General features: G+C 44.4%; 2 protein-coding genes, 15 non-coding genes and 7 pseudogenes across 17 annotated transcripts in view; 20 read left to right on the top strand and 4 right to left on the bottom strand.

Annotated features, from left to right (window-relative positions):
* Positions 1–14,587, top strand: part of LOC140301715 (NLR family CARD domain-containing protein 3-like) — a 483,071-nt gene that overhangs the window by 169,962 nt on the left and 298,522 nt on the right. The gene's annotated exons all lie outside the window — the stretch shown is intronic.
* Positions 107–225, top strand: LOC140297391 (5S ribosomal RNA). The gene has a single exon (XR_011913130.1). It is a non-coding gene; the product is annotated as a 5S ribosomal RNA (ribosomal RNA).
* LOC140284982 (5S ribosomal RNA) lies at positions 494–612 on the top strand (annotated as a pseudogene).
* LOC140266952 (5S ribosomal RNA) lies at positions 882–1,000 on the top strand. Its single transcript, XR_011907180.1, has one exon. It is a non-coding gene; the product is annotated as a 5S ribosomal RNA (ribosomal RNA).
* LOC140269425 (5S ribosomal RNA) lies at positions 1,270–1,388 on the top strand. The gene has a single exon (XR_011907620.1). It is a non-coding gene; the product is annotated as a 5S ribosomal RNA (ribosomal RNA).
* LOC140293988 (5S ribosomal RNA) lies at positions 1,658–1,776 on the top strand. The gene has a single exon (XR_011912730.1). It is a non-coding gene; the product is annotated as a 5S ribosomal RNA (ribosomal RNA).
* On the top strand, positions 2,045–2,163 carry LOC140269364 (5S ribosomal RNA). The gene has a single exon (XR_011907611.1). It is a non-coding gene; the product is annotated as a 5S ribosomal RNA (ribosomal RNA).
* LOC140289526 (5S ribosomal RNA) lies at positions 2,433–2,551 on the top strand. Its single transcript, XR_011912264.1, has one exon. It is a non-coding gene; the product is annotated as a 5S ribosomal RNA (ribosomal RNA).
* Positions 2,821–2,939, top strand: LOC140294364 (5S ribosomal RNA; annotated as a pseudogene).
* On the top strand, positions 3,209–3,327 carry LOC140284229 (5S ribosomal RNA). Its single transcript, XR_011910183.1, has one exon. It is a non-coding gene; the product is annotated as a 5S ribosomal RNA (ribosomal RNA).
* LOC140288925 (5S ribosomal RNA) lies at positions 3,597–3,715 on the top strand (annotated as a pseudogene).
* Positions 3,985–4,103, top strand: LOC140285058 (5S ribosomal RNA). Its single transcript, XR_011910264.1, has one exon. It is a non-coding gene; the product is annotated as a 5S ribosomal RNA (ribosomal RNA).
* Positions 4,373–4,491, top strand: LOC140298914 (5S ribosomal RNA). The gene has a single exon (XR_011914510.1). It is a non-coding gene; the product is annotated as a 5S ribosomal RNA (ribosomal RNA).
* Positions 4,761–4,879, top strand: LOC140297310 (5S ribosomal RNA). Its single transcript, XR_011913056.1, has one exon. It is a non-coding gene; the product is annotated as a 5S ribosomal RNA (ribosomal RNA).
* Positions 5,149–5,267, top strand: LOC140300242 (5S ribosomal RNA; annotated as a pseudogene).
* LOC140293643 (5S ribosomal RNA) lies at positions 5,534–5,652 on the top strand. The gene has a single exon (XR_011912694.1). It is a non-coding gene; the product is annotated as a 5S ribosomal RNA (ribosomal RNA).
* On the top strand, positions 5,925–6,043 carry LOC140299843 (5S ribosomal RNA). Its single transcript, XR_011914773.1, has one exon. It is a non-coding gene; the product is annotated as a 5S ribosomal RNA (ribosomal RNA).
* Positions 6,313–6,431, top strand: LOC140300076 (5S ribosomal RNA). Its single transcript, XR_011914796.1, has one exon. It is a non-coding gene; the product is annotated as a 5S ribosomal RNA (ribosomal RNA).
* LOC140299222 (5S ribosomal RNA) lies at positions 6,701–6,819 on the top strand (annotated as a pseudogene).
* Positions 9,059–10,732, top strand: LOC140311210 (tripartite motif-containing protein 16-like). Its single transcript, XM_072388947.1, has one exon. The coding sequence runs from the start codon at positions 9,059–9,061 to the stop codon at positions 10,730–10,732; it is 1,674 nt and encodes a 557-aa protein (XP_072245048.1).
* On the bottom strand, positions 13,216–13,334 carry LOC140296881 (5S ribosomal RNA). The gene has a single exon (XR_011913007.1). It is a non-coding gene; the product is annotated as a 5S ribosomal RNA (ribosomal RNA).
* On the bottom strand, positions 13,605–13,723 carry LOC140315633 (5S ribosomal RNA; annotated as a pseudogene).
* On the bottom strand, positions 13,993–14,111 carry LOC140298076 (5S ribosomal RNA). The gene has a single exon (XR_011913756.1). It is a non-coding gene; the product is annotated as a 5S ribosomal RNA (ribosomal RNA).
* LOC140299964 (5S ribosomal RNA) lies at positions 14,381–14,499 on the bottom strand (annotated as a pseudogene).

Below are 14,587 nucleotides of genomic sequence, written 5' to 3'. Positions count from 1 at the left end.
AAGATGTGCCCACTACAAGTTAGCCTTTCTCGGCAATAATCTGGTTACATAGAGGAACTGTATGATTCCAGTACCGATATAATGCACATTTGTCACAGACATTGTTGCTTACGGCCACACCACCCTGAACATGCCCGACCTCGTCTGATCTCGGAAGCCAAGCAGGGTTGGGCCTGGTTAGTACTTGGATGGGAGACCGCTTGGGAATACCAGGTGCTGTAAGCTTTTTCTCTTCTCTCTACCACCTGCATGTCTTTTGTTGCAACGTCTGATCACCCTGTGACACATGAGGAAGTTGGTCATCTTCAGCTGCTGCTGCTTTGTTGGCAGACAAAAGTGATCTGAGAGTCTCAGTTTCAACTACAGGTAGTAATCACATCAAGGATGAAGATATGCCCACTACATATCAGCCTTTCTTGGCAATTATCTGGTTACATAGAGGAACTCTATGATTCCAGTACCTATATAATGCACATTTGTGACAGACATTGTCGCTTACGGCCACACCACCCTGAACATGCCCGACGTCATCGGATCTAGGAAGCCAAGCAGGGTTGGGCCTGGTTAGTACTTGGGTGGGAGACTACTTGGGAATACCAGGTGCTGTAAGCTTTTTCTCTTCTCTCTACCACCTACATGTCTTTTGTTGCAACGTCTGATCACCCTGTGACACATGAGGAAGTTGGTCATCTTCAGCTGCTGCTGCTTTGTTGGCAGACACGAAGTGATCTGAGAGTCTCAGTTTCAACTGCAGGTAATAATCACATCAGGGATTAAGATGTGCCCACTACATATCATTCTTTCTCGGCAATTATCTGGTTACGTAGAATAACCGTATGATTCCAGTACCTATATAATGCACATTTGTGACAGACATTGTTGCTTACAGCCACACCACCCTGAATTTGCCCGACCTCGTCTGATCTCGGAAGACAAGCAAGGTTGGGCCTGGTTAGTACTTGGATGGGAGACCGCTTGGGAATACCAGGTGCTGTAAGCTTTTTCTCTTCTCTCTACCACATGCATGTCTTTTGTTGCAACGTCTGATCACCCTGTGACACATGAGGAAGTTGGTCATCTTCAGCTGCTGCTGCTTTGTCGGCAGACACGAAGTGATCTGAGAGTCTCAGTTTCAACTGCAGATAATAATCACGACAGGGAAGAAGATGTGCCCACTACAAGTTAGCCTTTCTCGGCAATCATCTGGTTACATAGAGGAACTGTATGATTCCAGTACCGATATAATGCACATTTGTCACAGACATTGTTGCTTACGGCCACACCACCCTGAACATGCCCGACCTCGTCTGATCTCGGAAGCCAAGCAGGGTTGGGCCTGGTTAGTACTTGGATGGGAGACTGCTTGGGAATACCAGGTGCTGTAAGCTTTTTCTCTTCTCTCTACCACATGCATGTATTTTGTTGCAACGTCTGATCACCCTGTGACACATGAGGAAGTTGGTCATCTTCAGCTGCTGCTGCTTTGTTGGCAGACACAAAGTGATCTGAAAGTCTCAGTTTCAACTACAGGTAGTAATCACATCAAGGATGAAGATGTGCCCACTGCAAGTTAGCCTTTCTCTGCAATTATCTGGTTACATAGTGTAACCGTATGATTCCAGTACCTATATAATGCACATTGTTCACAGATATTGTTGCTTACGGCCACACCACCCTGATAATGCCTGACCTCGTCTGATCTCGGAAGCCAAGCAGGGTTGGGCCTGGTTAGTACTTGGATGGGAGACTACTTGGGAATACCAGGTGCTGTAAGCCGTTTCTCTTCTCTCTACCACCTGCATGTCTTTTGTTGCAACGTCTGATCACCCTGTGACACATGAGGAAGTTGGTCATCTTCAGCTGCTGCTGCTTTGTTGGCAGACACGAAGTGATCTGAGAGTCTCAGTTTCCGCTGGAGAGAATAATCACGACAGGGAAGAAGATGTGCCCAATACGCATCAGCCTTTCTCGGCAATCATCTGGTTACATAGAGGAACTGTATGATTCCAGTACCGATATAATGCACATTGTCACAGACATTGTTGCTTACGGCCACACCACCCTGAACATGCCCGACCTCGTCTGATCTCGGAAGCCAAGCAGGGTTGGGCCTGGTTAGTACTTGGATGGGAGACTGCTTGGGAATACCAGGTGCTGTAAGCTTTTTCTCTTCTCTCTACCACATGCATGTATTTTGTTGCAACGTCTGATCACCCTGTGACACATGAGGAAGTTGGTCATCTTCAGCTGCTGCTGCTTTGTTGGCAGACACAAAGTGATCTGAAAGTCTCAGTTTCAACTACAGGTAGTAATCACATCAAGGATGAAGATGTGCCCACTACAAGTTAGCCTTTCTCTGCAATTATCTGGTTACATAGTGTAACCGTATGATTCCAGTACCTATATAATGCACATTGTTCACAGATATTGTTGCTTACGGCCACACCACCCTGAAAATGCCTGACCTCGTCTGATCTCGGAAGCCAAGCAGGGTTGGGCCTGGTTAGTACTTGGATGGGAGACTGCTTGGGAATACCAGGTGCTGTAAGCCTTTTCTCTTCTCTCTACCACCTGCATGTCTTTTGTTGCAACGTCTGATCACCCTGTGACACATGAGGAAGTTGGTCATCTTCAGCTGCTGCTGCTTTGTTGGCAGACACGAAGTGATCTGAGAGTCTCAGTTTCAACTGCAGGTAATAATCACATCAGGGATGAAGATGTGCCCACTACATATCAGCCTTTCTCTGCAATTATCTGGTTACATAGTGTAACCGTATGATTCCAGTACCTATATAATGCACATTGTTCACAGATATTGTTGCTTACGGCCACACCACCCTGAACATGCCCAACCTCGTCTGATCTCGGAACCCAAGCAGGGTTGGACCTGGTTAGTACTTGGATGGGAGACTGCTTATGAATACCAGGTGCTGGAAGCTTTTTCTCTTCTCTCTACCACCTGCATGTCTTTTGTTGCAACGTCTGATCACCATGTGACACATGAGGAAGTTGGTCATCTTCAGCTGCTGCTGCTATGTTGGCAGACACGAAGTGATCTGAGATTCTCAGTTTCAACTGCAGATAATAATCACATCAGGGATGAAGATGTGCCCACTGCAAGTTAGCCTTTCTCGGCAATAATCTGGTTACATAGAGGAACTGTATGATTCCAGTACCTATATAATGCACATTGTTCACAGATATTGTTGCTTACGGCCACACCACCCTGAAAATGCCTGACCTCGTCTGATCTCGGAAGCCAAGCAGGGTTGGGCCTGGTTAGTACTTGGATGGGAGACTACTTGGGAATACCAGGTGCTGTAAGCCTTTTCTCTTCTCTCTACCACCTGCATGTATTTTGTTGCAACGTCTGATCACCCTGTGACACATGAGGAAGTTGGTCATCTTCAGCTGCTGCTGCTTTGTTGGCAGACACGAAGTGATCTGAGAGTCTCAGTTTCAACTGCAGGTAATAATCACATCAGGGATGAAGATGTGCCCACTGCAAGTTAGCCTTTCTCGGCAATAATCTGGTTACATAGTGTAACCGTATGATTCCAGTACCTATATAATGCACATTTGTCACAGACATTGTTGCTTACAGCCACACCACCCTGAATATGCCCGACCTCGTCTGATCTCGGAAGCCAAGCAAGGTTGGGCCTGGTTAGTACTTGAATGGGAGACTGCTTATGAATACCAGGTGCTGGAAGCTTTTTCTCTTCTCTCTACCACCTGCATGTCTTTTGTTGCAACGTCTGATCACCATGTGACACATGAGGAAGTTTGTCATCTTCAGCTGCTGCTGCTTTGTTGGCAGACACGAAGTGATCTGAGATTCTCAGTTTCAACTGCAGATAATAATCACATCAGGGATGAAGATGTGCCCACTGCAAGTTAGCCTTTCTCGGCAATAATCTGGTTACATAGAGGAACTGTATGATTCCAGTACCGATATAATGCACATTTGTCACAGACATTGTTGCTTACGGCCACACCACCCTGAACATGCCCGACCTCGTCTGATCTCGGAAGCCAAGCAGGGTTGGGCCTGGTTAGTACTTGGATGGGAGACCGCTTGGGAATACCAGGTGCTGTAAGATTTTTCTCTTCTCTCTACCACCTGCATGTCTTTTGTTGCAACGTCTGATCACCCTGTGACACATGAGGAAGTTGGTCATCTTCAGCTGCTGCTGCTTTGTTGGCAGACACGAAGTGATCTGAGAGTCTCAGGTTCAACTGCAGGTAATAATCACGTCAGGGAAGAAGATGTGCCCACTACAAGTTAGCCTTTCGCGGCAATTATCTGGTTACATAGAGGAACTGTATGATTCCAGTACCGATATAATGCACATTTGTCACAGACATTGTTGCTTACGGCCACACCACCCTGAACATGCCCGACCTCGTCTGATCTTGGAAGCCAAGCAGGGTTGGGCCTGGTTAGTACTTGGATGGGAGACTGCTTGGGAATACCAGGTGCTGTAAGTTTTTTCTCTTCTCTCTACCACCTGCATGTCTTTTGTTGCAACGTCTGATCACCCTGTGACACATGAGGAAGTTGGTCATCTTCAGCTGCTGCTGCTTTGTTGGCAGACACGAAGTGATCTGAGAGTCTCAGTTTCAACTGCAGGTAATAATCACATCAGGGATGAAGATGTGCCCACTACATATCAGCCTTTCTCTGCAATTATCTGGTTACATAGAGTAACCGTATGATTCCAGTACCTATATAATGCACATTTGTGACAGACATTGTTGCTTACAGCCACACCACCCTGAATTTGCCCGACCTCGTCTGATCTCGGAAGCCAAGCAAGGTTGGGCCTGGTTAGTACTTGGATGGGAGACCGCTTGGGAATACCAGGTGCTGTAAGCTTTTTCTCTTCTCTCTACCACATGCATGTCTTTTGTTGCAACGTCTGATCACCCTGTGACACATGAGGAAGTTGGTCATCTTCAGCTGCTGCTGCTTTGTTGGCAGACACGAAGTGATCTGAGAGTCTCAGTTTCAACTGCAGGTAATAATCACATCAGGGATGAAGATGTGCCCACTACATATCAGCCTTTCTCAGCAATTATCTGGTTACATAGAGGAACCGTATGATTCCAGTACCTATATAATGAACATTGTTCACAGATATTGTTGCTTACGGCCACACCACCCTGAATATGCCCAACCTCATCTGATCTCGGAAGCCAAGCAGGGTTGGGCCTGGTTAGTACTTGGATGGGAGACTACTTGGGAATACCAGGTGCAGTAAGCTATTTCCCTTCTCTCTACCACCTGCATGTCTTTTGTTGCAACGTCTGATCACCCTGTGACACATGAGGAAGTTGGTCATCTTCAGCTGCTGCTTTGTTGGCAGACACGAAGTGATCTGAGAGTCTCAGTTTCAACTGCTGATAATAATCACATCAGGGATGAAGATGTGCCCACTACAAGTTAGCCTTTCTTGGCAATAATCTGGTTACATAGAGGAACTTTATGATTCCAGTACCTATATAATGCACATTTGTCACAGACATTGTTGCTTACAGCCACACCACCCTGAATATGCCCGACCTCGTCTGATCTCGGAAGCCAAGCAAGGTTGGGCCTGGTTAGTACTTGAATGGGAGACCTCTTGGGAATACCAGGTGCTGTAAGCTTTTTCTCTTCTCTCTACAAACTGCATGTCTTTTGTTGCAACGTCTGATCAACCTGTGACACATGAGGAAGTTGGTCATCTTCAGCTGCTGCTGCTGCTTTGTTGGCAGACACGAAGTGATCTGAGAGTCTCAGTTTCAACTGCAGGTAATAATCACATCAGGGATAAAGATGTGCCCACTACATATCAGCCTTTCTCGGCAATTATCTGGTTACATAGAGTAACCGTATGATTTCAGTACCTATATAATGCACATTGTTCGCAGATATTGTTGCTTACGGCCACACCACCCTGAATATGCCCGACCTCGTCTGATCTCGGAAGCCAAGCAGGGTTGGGCCTGGTTAGTACTTGAATGGGAGACCTCTTGGGAATACCAGGTGCTGTAAGCTTTTTCTCTTCTCTCTACAAACTGCATGTCTTTTGTTGCAACGTCTGATCACCCTGTGACACATGAGGAAGTTGGTCATCTTCAGCTGCTGCTGCTTTGTTGGCAGACACGAAGTGATCTGAGAGTCTCAGTTTCAACTGCAGGTAATAATCACATCAGGGATAAAGATGTGCCCACTACATATCAGCCTTTCTCGGCAATTATCTGGTTACATAGAGTAACCGGATGATTTCAGTACCTATATAATGCACATTGTTCGCAGATATTGTTGTTTACGGCCACACCACCCTGAATATGCCCGACCTCATCTGATCTCGGAAGCCAAGCAGGGTTGGGCCTGGTTAGTACTTGAATGGGAGACCTCTTGGGAATACCAGGTGCTGTAAGCTTTTTCTCTTCTCTCTACAAACTGCATGTCTTTTGTTGCAACGTCTGATCACCCTGTGACACATGAGGAAGTTGCTCATCTTCAGCTGCTGCTGCTTTGTTGGCAGACACGAAGTGATCTGAGAGTCTCAGTTTCAGCTGGAGAGAATTATCACGTTAGGGAAGAAGATGTGCCCACTACATATCAGCCTTTCTCTGCAATTATCTGGTTACATAGAGGAACTTTATGATTCCAGTAACTATATAATGCACATTTGTCAGTGACATTGTTGCTTACGGCCACACCACCCTGAAAATACCCGACCTCATCTGATCTCGGATGCCAAGAAGGGTTGGGCCTGGTTAGTACTTGGATGGGAGACCGCTTGGGAATACCAGGTGCTTTAAGCTTTTTCTCTTCTCTCTACCACCTGCATGTCTTTTGTTGCAACGTCTGATCACCCTGTGAAGTTAAGCAGGGTCGGGCCTGGTTAGTACTCGGTTGTTCTACTGTACTTCTCTACAAAAACCAAAGAGGAAGCTGCTGTCCCATCAAAATTCAACGTCTTCAAGATCAAAAAAGAAGTCCAGTTGCTCTTATGAATATTCTCCATCATTTCAGTTTATTTCTGACATTCAGCTTTTCATAGCATATGATGACTGTGTTGAAAATATGTGCAACAATGTAAACCACCAAGATATTCTGAATAATAATTGTATTTATTTTCACTGAGGCTTGTGTAAACCACAGACTGTATTTAGTGTAAACTGTGTTTTCATTCCTGAGCTGATCTCATTCACCTGATGACACTCCTTAACTGTCACTATTGAAAAATCCCTCCAATCATTTATAGTTTAGATAGAAATTGTTAGAAACGATTGTTTTTAATGTCCCTCATCAGGATGTAGAGTCATTACTGTGGTGAAGGAGTTTGTCCAAGTTTGTGGTTGAGTTAATGTCTGAAATCATGGGGGATGGATGGTAACATCACCGTCCTTTTGTCTTTCAGATCAGTGCAACTTCTTCAGGTCTTTGGTTGCATGGATGTTATTATCATGCAGGAGTCTTGAGGTCAGAGGTCAGTTTGGGATCTGTCTGAAGCCTCAGTTGAAAGAAACAGAGTCGTTATCTTCTATCACCATCTGGAGCCTCCACTTTTTGTCTTCTACACCTTTGCCTGTCCCCACACAGGTTACATTTCAGACCTCAACCATCTGAGCTGTGAAACATCTTCTGCTTCAGATGCTCATCACAGATAGAAGTTCTGACAGGATCTCCCACTCCTCCATTATAGATGTACAGAAATCCCTGCAGTGGTTTAGAGTTCAGGGTTTTGGGGGCATCAGATGGACCGTGATGTTGTCAGAGTACAGTCACGTTATTTCAGGTTAATATATTAAAGCCACTTTTTCTCTCACGTTCATCCCTCTGTCAGGATAAAAATGATGCTTTTCTCCGCTTAATAACAGAGCTCATCAGAGGTAAAAGTAATCCTGCCTCCTCAGTTTAAATCCCCTCACTGACCAGGATGTCTATAGACTTAGCTGCATAACAGCATGATCATAAAATAAAGCCTTTATCAGCACCTCAGACTGCAGCCTAACATGAAATGTTATCTGAGCCGCACAGAAATCACTGATCTGCTCAGCTGGGTTTTCTCACTTCTGAACAGATGTTTGCTGTGAAGCGTTTTGTTGTTTCCTGCCAACTGAAAAAGGCTGGAAAAGAAGTCATTCTGCTGTTTTATGCTGTTTGTGTTTTCAGTGTGGACAAGAGTGGACAAAACACCACAGGAACTCCATCTTAAGATGCAGCTTCTTTTCTACACAGAGACAAAGAGACAAAGAGGGTTTCTATCAGGCTCAGCCTGGAGACACCAGTCAGTATACAAAGCTCGATAGATAGATTATGATCAAACATGTCTGATGCAGTCTTAAGAAACCTTTAATCGGTAATATCTACATGTGAGTTAAGAGCTAATATTGGACTCTTCTCTGGACTCTGGTCCAGCCAGCCAGGAGTACAGAAAGTTTGCAGGTTAGGGGTCAGCTTTAGTTTTCAGGCAGCTCAACTCTGCAGGTTTTTACCTCTTCTGAAGTCCAACAGCCGTATGAGAGCTCATGTTTCATGTCACACACTTGAATGCATCAGTCTGAAGATTCAGGTGAGCATTTCAGCAGAAGATCATGATTTATGAATTTCAAGCTGCTGCAGAGCAGGGCTGATTATATAAATGTAAATGAAAAGCATGAAAATACTAAGAAAAAGCAACATTTACATTTCCTGTACAGCTGCCTGCTAAAAGTATCGGACAATGTTGATCTGATAGAAACCAATTTTCTTCATGTTGAGCTTTAAGTGGAAGGTTAATGAATTTATCTTTTCCTTCAACAGAGAACAAACAAGAATTCAACAACCCCTTGAACAATCCTGCCTGGATTGAGGTGAAACCAGCACTGTTCCCTTGTTCCCTCCCCAAACTGATCTGAAGCTGGGAGGATGTGTGAAACCATTGTGTGATAGTAGAGGAGCTCTTAAGTGAAGATCAGCTGATCAGCTGCAACAAAAGGAGGTGGAATTAGTTTTGTATCACAGCACAGACGGTGTTTCTGCTCTGAGAGTCACACACTGCTCTGCCAAATGGAGGAAATGGCTCAGAAAAGGGTTAAACTGGACCTGGAAACCTTCTCTTGTTCGATCTGTCTGGATCTACTGAAGGATCCGGTGACTATTCCCTGTGGACACAGCTACTGCATGAACTGTATTAAAGGCTACTGGAATGGAAAGAATAAGAAGGGAATTCTCAGATGCCCTCAATGCAGGAAAACTTTCACACTGAGGCCTGTCCTGGAGAAAAGCACCATGTTAGCTGATTTAGTGAAGCAGCTGAAGAAGACTGGACTCCAAGCTGCTCCTGCTGATCTCTGCCATGCTGGACCTGAAGATGTGGCCTGTGATTTCTGCTCTGGAAGAAAACTGAAAGCCGTCAAGTCCTGTTTATTCTGTCTGGCCTCTTACTGTGAGAAACACCTTCAGCCTCATTATGATGTGACTCCATTCAAGAAACACAAGCTGGTGGAGCCCTCCAAGAGCCTCCAGGAGAACATCTGCTGTCGTCATGATGAGGTGATGAAGATGTGCTGCCGTACTGATCAGAGGTCTATCTGTTATCTCTGCCCTGTGGATGATCATAAAGGCCACGACACAGTGTCAGCTGCAGCAGAAAGGACCGAGAGGCAGAGAGAGCTGGAGGGGAGTCGACAACAAATCCAGCAGAGAATCCAGGACAGAGAGAAAGATGTGAAGCTGCTTCAACAGGAGGTGGAGGCCATCAATCAGTCTGCTGATAAAACAGTGGAGGACAGTGAGAACATCTTCACCGAGCTGATCCGTCTCATCCACAAAAGAAGCTCTGATGTGAAGCAGCAGCTCAGATCCCAGCAGCAAACTGAAGTGAGTCGAGTCAAAGAGCTTCAGGAGAAGCTGGAGCAGGAGATCACTGAGCTGAAGAGGAAAGATGCTGAGCTGAAGCAGCTCTCACACACAGAGGATCACAACCACTTTCTACACAACTACCCCTCACTGTCAGCACTCAGTGAGTCCACACACTCATCCAGCATCAATACCCGTCCTCTGAGGTACTTTGAGGATGTGACAGCAGCTGCGTCAGAGCTCAGAGAGAAACTACAGGACATTCTGAGAGAGAAATGGACAAACAGCTCACTGACAGTCACTGAAGGGGATGTTTTACTGCCAGAACCAGAACCAGAGCCAAAGAGCAGAGCTGCCTTCTTAAGATATTCATGTGACATCACACTGGATCCAAACACAGCAAACACATATCTGTTAGTGTCAGAGGGGAACAGAAAAGTGACAGTAATGAGACAACCTCAGTCTTATTCTGCTCATCCAGACAGATTCACGGAATGGTGTCAGGTCCTGAGCAGAGAGAGTCTGACTGGACGCTGTTACTGGGAGGTGGAGAGGAGAGGGGGAGGAGCTGATGTAGCAGTCGCATACAAGAACATCAGCAGAACAGGGAATGAATGTGGATTTGGACGTAATGACAAATCTTGGGCATTAAAATGTTCCCAAAACAATTTTGAATTTTGGTCCAACAAGATGAAAGCCTCCATCTCAGGTCCTCAGTCCTCCAGAGTAGGAGTGTACCTGGATCACAGAGCAGGTATTCTGTCCTTCTACAGCGTCTCTGAAGCCATGACTCTCCTCCACAGAGTCCAGACCACATTCACTCAGCCGCTCTATGCTGGAGTTAGGATTGGATGGACTGGAGCCACAGCTGAGCTGTGTGAAGTGAAATAAAGGTATTCAGTCAGTTTGTTGCTGAGAGTTCATTGCTGTGATGTCTCTGCGCTGCTGTTCTGTTGTTTATTTGCTGCTTTTTCCTGTTTGTGCAGCCATGGAGGATATCACAGCTAATGCTGAGTTTTATTCACAGAAAGATTTCTCTACATGAAAATCTAAACTTCTCTGAGCTCTGAATGTTAGTTGAATCCTTGTGTTGATGTGTTTGTATGTTGTTGTTTCTCTTCCACTTCATGGAGCCAAACAGAGAAATCAGCAGACCTTTATCACAGATTCTTTTCACATCTCATCACTTTGTAAATGTGAAAATAATTCTGCAGTTAAACTTACTTTGATCTGTTTCAGAGATCAAATGTTGCTGCTGCTTTGAAAACTCTCAGTAATGATCTCCTTGGTAACCCAGAAACTAAATGTTCTGATTCTGGATGTTTTTCTGGAAATAATAAATTGTGGATTAATCCTGATCATGAATTGTGTTTCTGTGAAAATGGGAGTGAGGCTGTCACACCACCAGCATCCCTCATGGTGGCAACACACGGCTGCAACAAGTAACTGCTTTGTTTCAGAGCTATTTGTTGAAACCCATCTGTGGCTGGAAGAGTTGCTTTGGTTCAGGATCATATTCTGGGTTTCACCTGTTTGCTCACAAACGCTTCAAACTTGTTTCTGAACGTGTTCTGAGATGTTGGAAGAAACTCAGAAAACAAAAAGAACGACATGAAACCTCAAAGTGATTCAAATCAAAACTAAATGTAACAATATTATATGAGGTCAGTCATTACAGGAGATGTCATTTGTTCTCAGAGACAAGAAGTGGACGAAGAATTCTTGGACATAAGTTACAGAATCAGAACCACAGAGATTTTGTTTCAGATAAAAACTGTAGATTTACTTTTTATTTTTACTCAAACTACAAAAACATTCATATGAAAACATACTTTAATATAAAAGATAGAATAAATGAGGCAGAATGACACACTTTGGAATAACGTGTTATGGAATGATTAAAGGTGATGTGTGTGATCTTACATCATATTCTATGATCTGATTCTGTTCTTTCTGATGTTTTTTAGTATTAGTCTGAATGTGCTGAAGTTATCAGATGAATGTAGTGGACTAAAAGGTACAACAGAGTCTCTGAATGTGGTGGAGCACAAATAGAAAGTAGCACAAGCTAAAAATACTGAAAACATTGTAATTATGTTCAGTATATTTAGTCACTTTCTGCTGCTGTCAGTGATGGACTTTTCAAAGAAATCTGACTCAGCTCTGATCATTAATGAGAATATGATGAAGAAAGGATCATGTCATCCAAATGAATGAAAAGGTTTTGTGGTGGGGCTGAGAACTGTTTAACTCTCATTGTTCTGTTCCACGTATTGTTTAAGGATCGTCACAGGTACGAGTTTGGGTGGAGCGGGTCAGAGTAAAGTGGAGTTTCCAGCAGACTCCTCAGTTTCAGTCGGGTTTGGAGACCACAGATGGAGAGGTGACTGCACTGTTTGGTCTGCCACTTATTGATAAAGTTAAAGTTCACAAAAAAAGAAACAATAACAGGAAGAAGTTCCCTGAAAGCAGCATCAGTGTTACAGGTTGTGACTCCTGTGAACAAACTGACACAGTGTGATATTACAGATGTTTAAATCTCTCTTTTCTCATGTCGTCCTGCAGGTTCACAGCTGAAATCTGAAAACTAACACAAGAGGACGCCTTCATCCTGCTCACAGGGATGTAGAGGAGGTTTAAGCTCCTGCTCTGTTTATTCAGACTGAACTCGGCCTGTGTGCGGTCTCTCTTGACTCGCTAACAGTAAACGTGTCGTTAGCCAGTTAGCTAAGCATGTGTGCAACAGGAATGATTTAAGAAAAATAAAACAACTGAAAGGACGGTGATGTTACCATCCATCCCCCATGATTTCAGACATTAACTCAACCCCATACTTGGACAAACTCCTTCACCACAGTAATGCCTCTACATCCTGATGAGGGACATTAAAAACAAACTTTTCTAACAATTTCTATCTAAACTATAAATGATTGGAGGGATTTTTCAACAGTGACAGTTAATGAGTGTCATCAGGTGAATGAGATCAGCTCAGTAATGAAAACACAGTTTACACTAAATACAGTCTGTGGTTTACACAAGCCTCAGTGAAAATAAATACAATTATTATTCAGAATATCTTGGTGGTTTACATTGTTGCACATATTTTCAACACAGTCATCATGTGCTATGAAAAGCTGAATGTCAGAAATAAACTGAAATGATGGAGAGTATTCATAAGAGCAACTGGACTTCTTTTTTGATCTTGAAGACATTGAATTTTGATGGGACAGCAGCTTCCTCTTTGGTTTTTGTAGAGAAGTACAGTAGAACAACCGAGTACTAACCAGGCCCGACCCTGCTTAACTTCACAGGGTGATCAGACATTGCATCAAAAGACAGGTGGGGCAGATGCAGGTGGTAGAGAGAAGAGAAAAAGCTTACAGCACCTGGTATTCCCAAGCGGTCTCCCATCCAAGTACTAACCAGGCCCAACCCTGCTTGGCTTCTGAGATCAGACGAGGTCGGGTATTTTCAGGGTGGTGTGGCCGTAAAAAAATAATCTCTCTGACAAATGTGCATTATATAGATACTGGAATCATACAGTTCCTCGATGTAACCAGATAATTGGCGAGAAAGGCTGATATGTAGTGGGCACATCTTCATCCCTGATGTGATTATTACCTGCAGTTGAAACTGAGACTCTCAGATCACTTCGTGTCTGCCAACAAAGCAGCAGCAGCTGAAGATGACCAACTTACTCATGTGTCACAGGGTGATCAGACGTTGCAACAAAAGACATGCAGGTGGTAGAGAAAAGAGAAAAAGCTTACAGCATCTGGTATTCCCAAGTAGTCTCCCATCCAAGTACTAACCAGGCCCAACCCTGCTTGGCTTCCGAGAACAGACGAGGTTGGGCATATTCAGGGTGGTGTGGCTGTAAGCAACAATATCTGTGAACAATGTTCATTATATAGGTACTGGAATCATACGGTTCCTCTATGTAACCAGATAATTGCTGAGAAAGGCTGATGCGTATTGGGCACATCTTCTTCCCTGTCGTGATTATTCTCTCCAGCGGAAACTGAGACTCTCAGATCTCTTCTTGTCTGCCAACAAAGCAGCAGCAGCTGAAGATGACCAACTTCCTCATGTGTCACAGGGTGATCAGACGTTGCAACAAAAGACATGCAGGTGGTAGAGAGAAGAGAAATAGCTTACAGCACTTGGTATTCCCAAGTAGTCTCCCATCCAAGTACTAACCAGGCCCAACCCTGCTTGGCTTCCGAGATCAGACGAGGTCGGGCATATTCAGGGTGGTGTGGCCGTAAGCAACAATATCTGTGAACAATGTGCATTATATCTGTACTGGAATCATACAATTCCTCTATGTAACCAGATAATTGCCGAGAAAGAATGATATGTAGTGGGCACATCTTAATCCCTGATGTGATTATTACCTGCAGTTGAAACTGAGACTCTCAGATCACTTCGTGTCTGCCAACAAAGCAGCAGCAGCTGAAGATGACCAACTTCCTTATGTGTCACAGGGTGATCAGACGTTGCAACAAAAGACATGCAGCTGCTAGAGAGAAGAGAAAAAGCTTACAGCACCTGGTATTCCCAAGTAGTCTCCCATCCAAGTACTAACCAGGCCCAACCCTGCTTGGCTTGCAAGATCAGACGAGGTTGGGCATGTTCAGGGTGGTGTGGCCGTAAGCAACAATGTCTGTGACAAATGTGCATTATATCGGTACTGGAATCATACAGTTCCTCTATGTAACCAGATAATTGCCGAGAAAGGCTAAC

The sequence above is a fragment of the Leuresthes tenuis genome, unplaced genomic scaffold (genome assembly GCF_036924035.1).
Source record: "Leuresthes tenuis unplaced genomic scaffold, fLeuTen1.0.hap1 SCAF_1, whole genome shotgun sequence".
NCBI lineage: Eukaryota > Metazoa > Chordata > Actinopteri > Atheriniformes > Atherinopsidae > Leuresthes > Leuresthes tenuis.
Note: the sequence above shows the minus strand (reverse complement) of the source record. Positions and strands in the feature narration are given on the sequence as shown.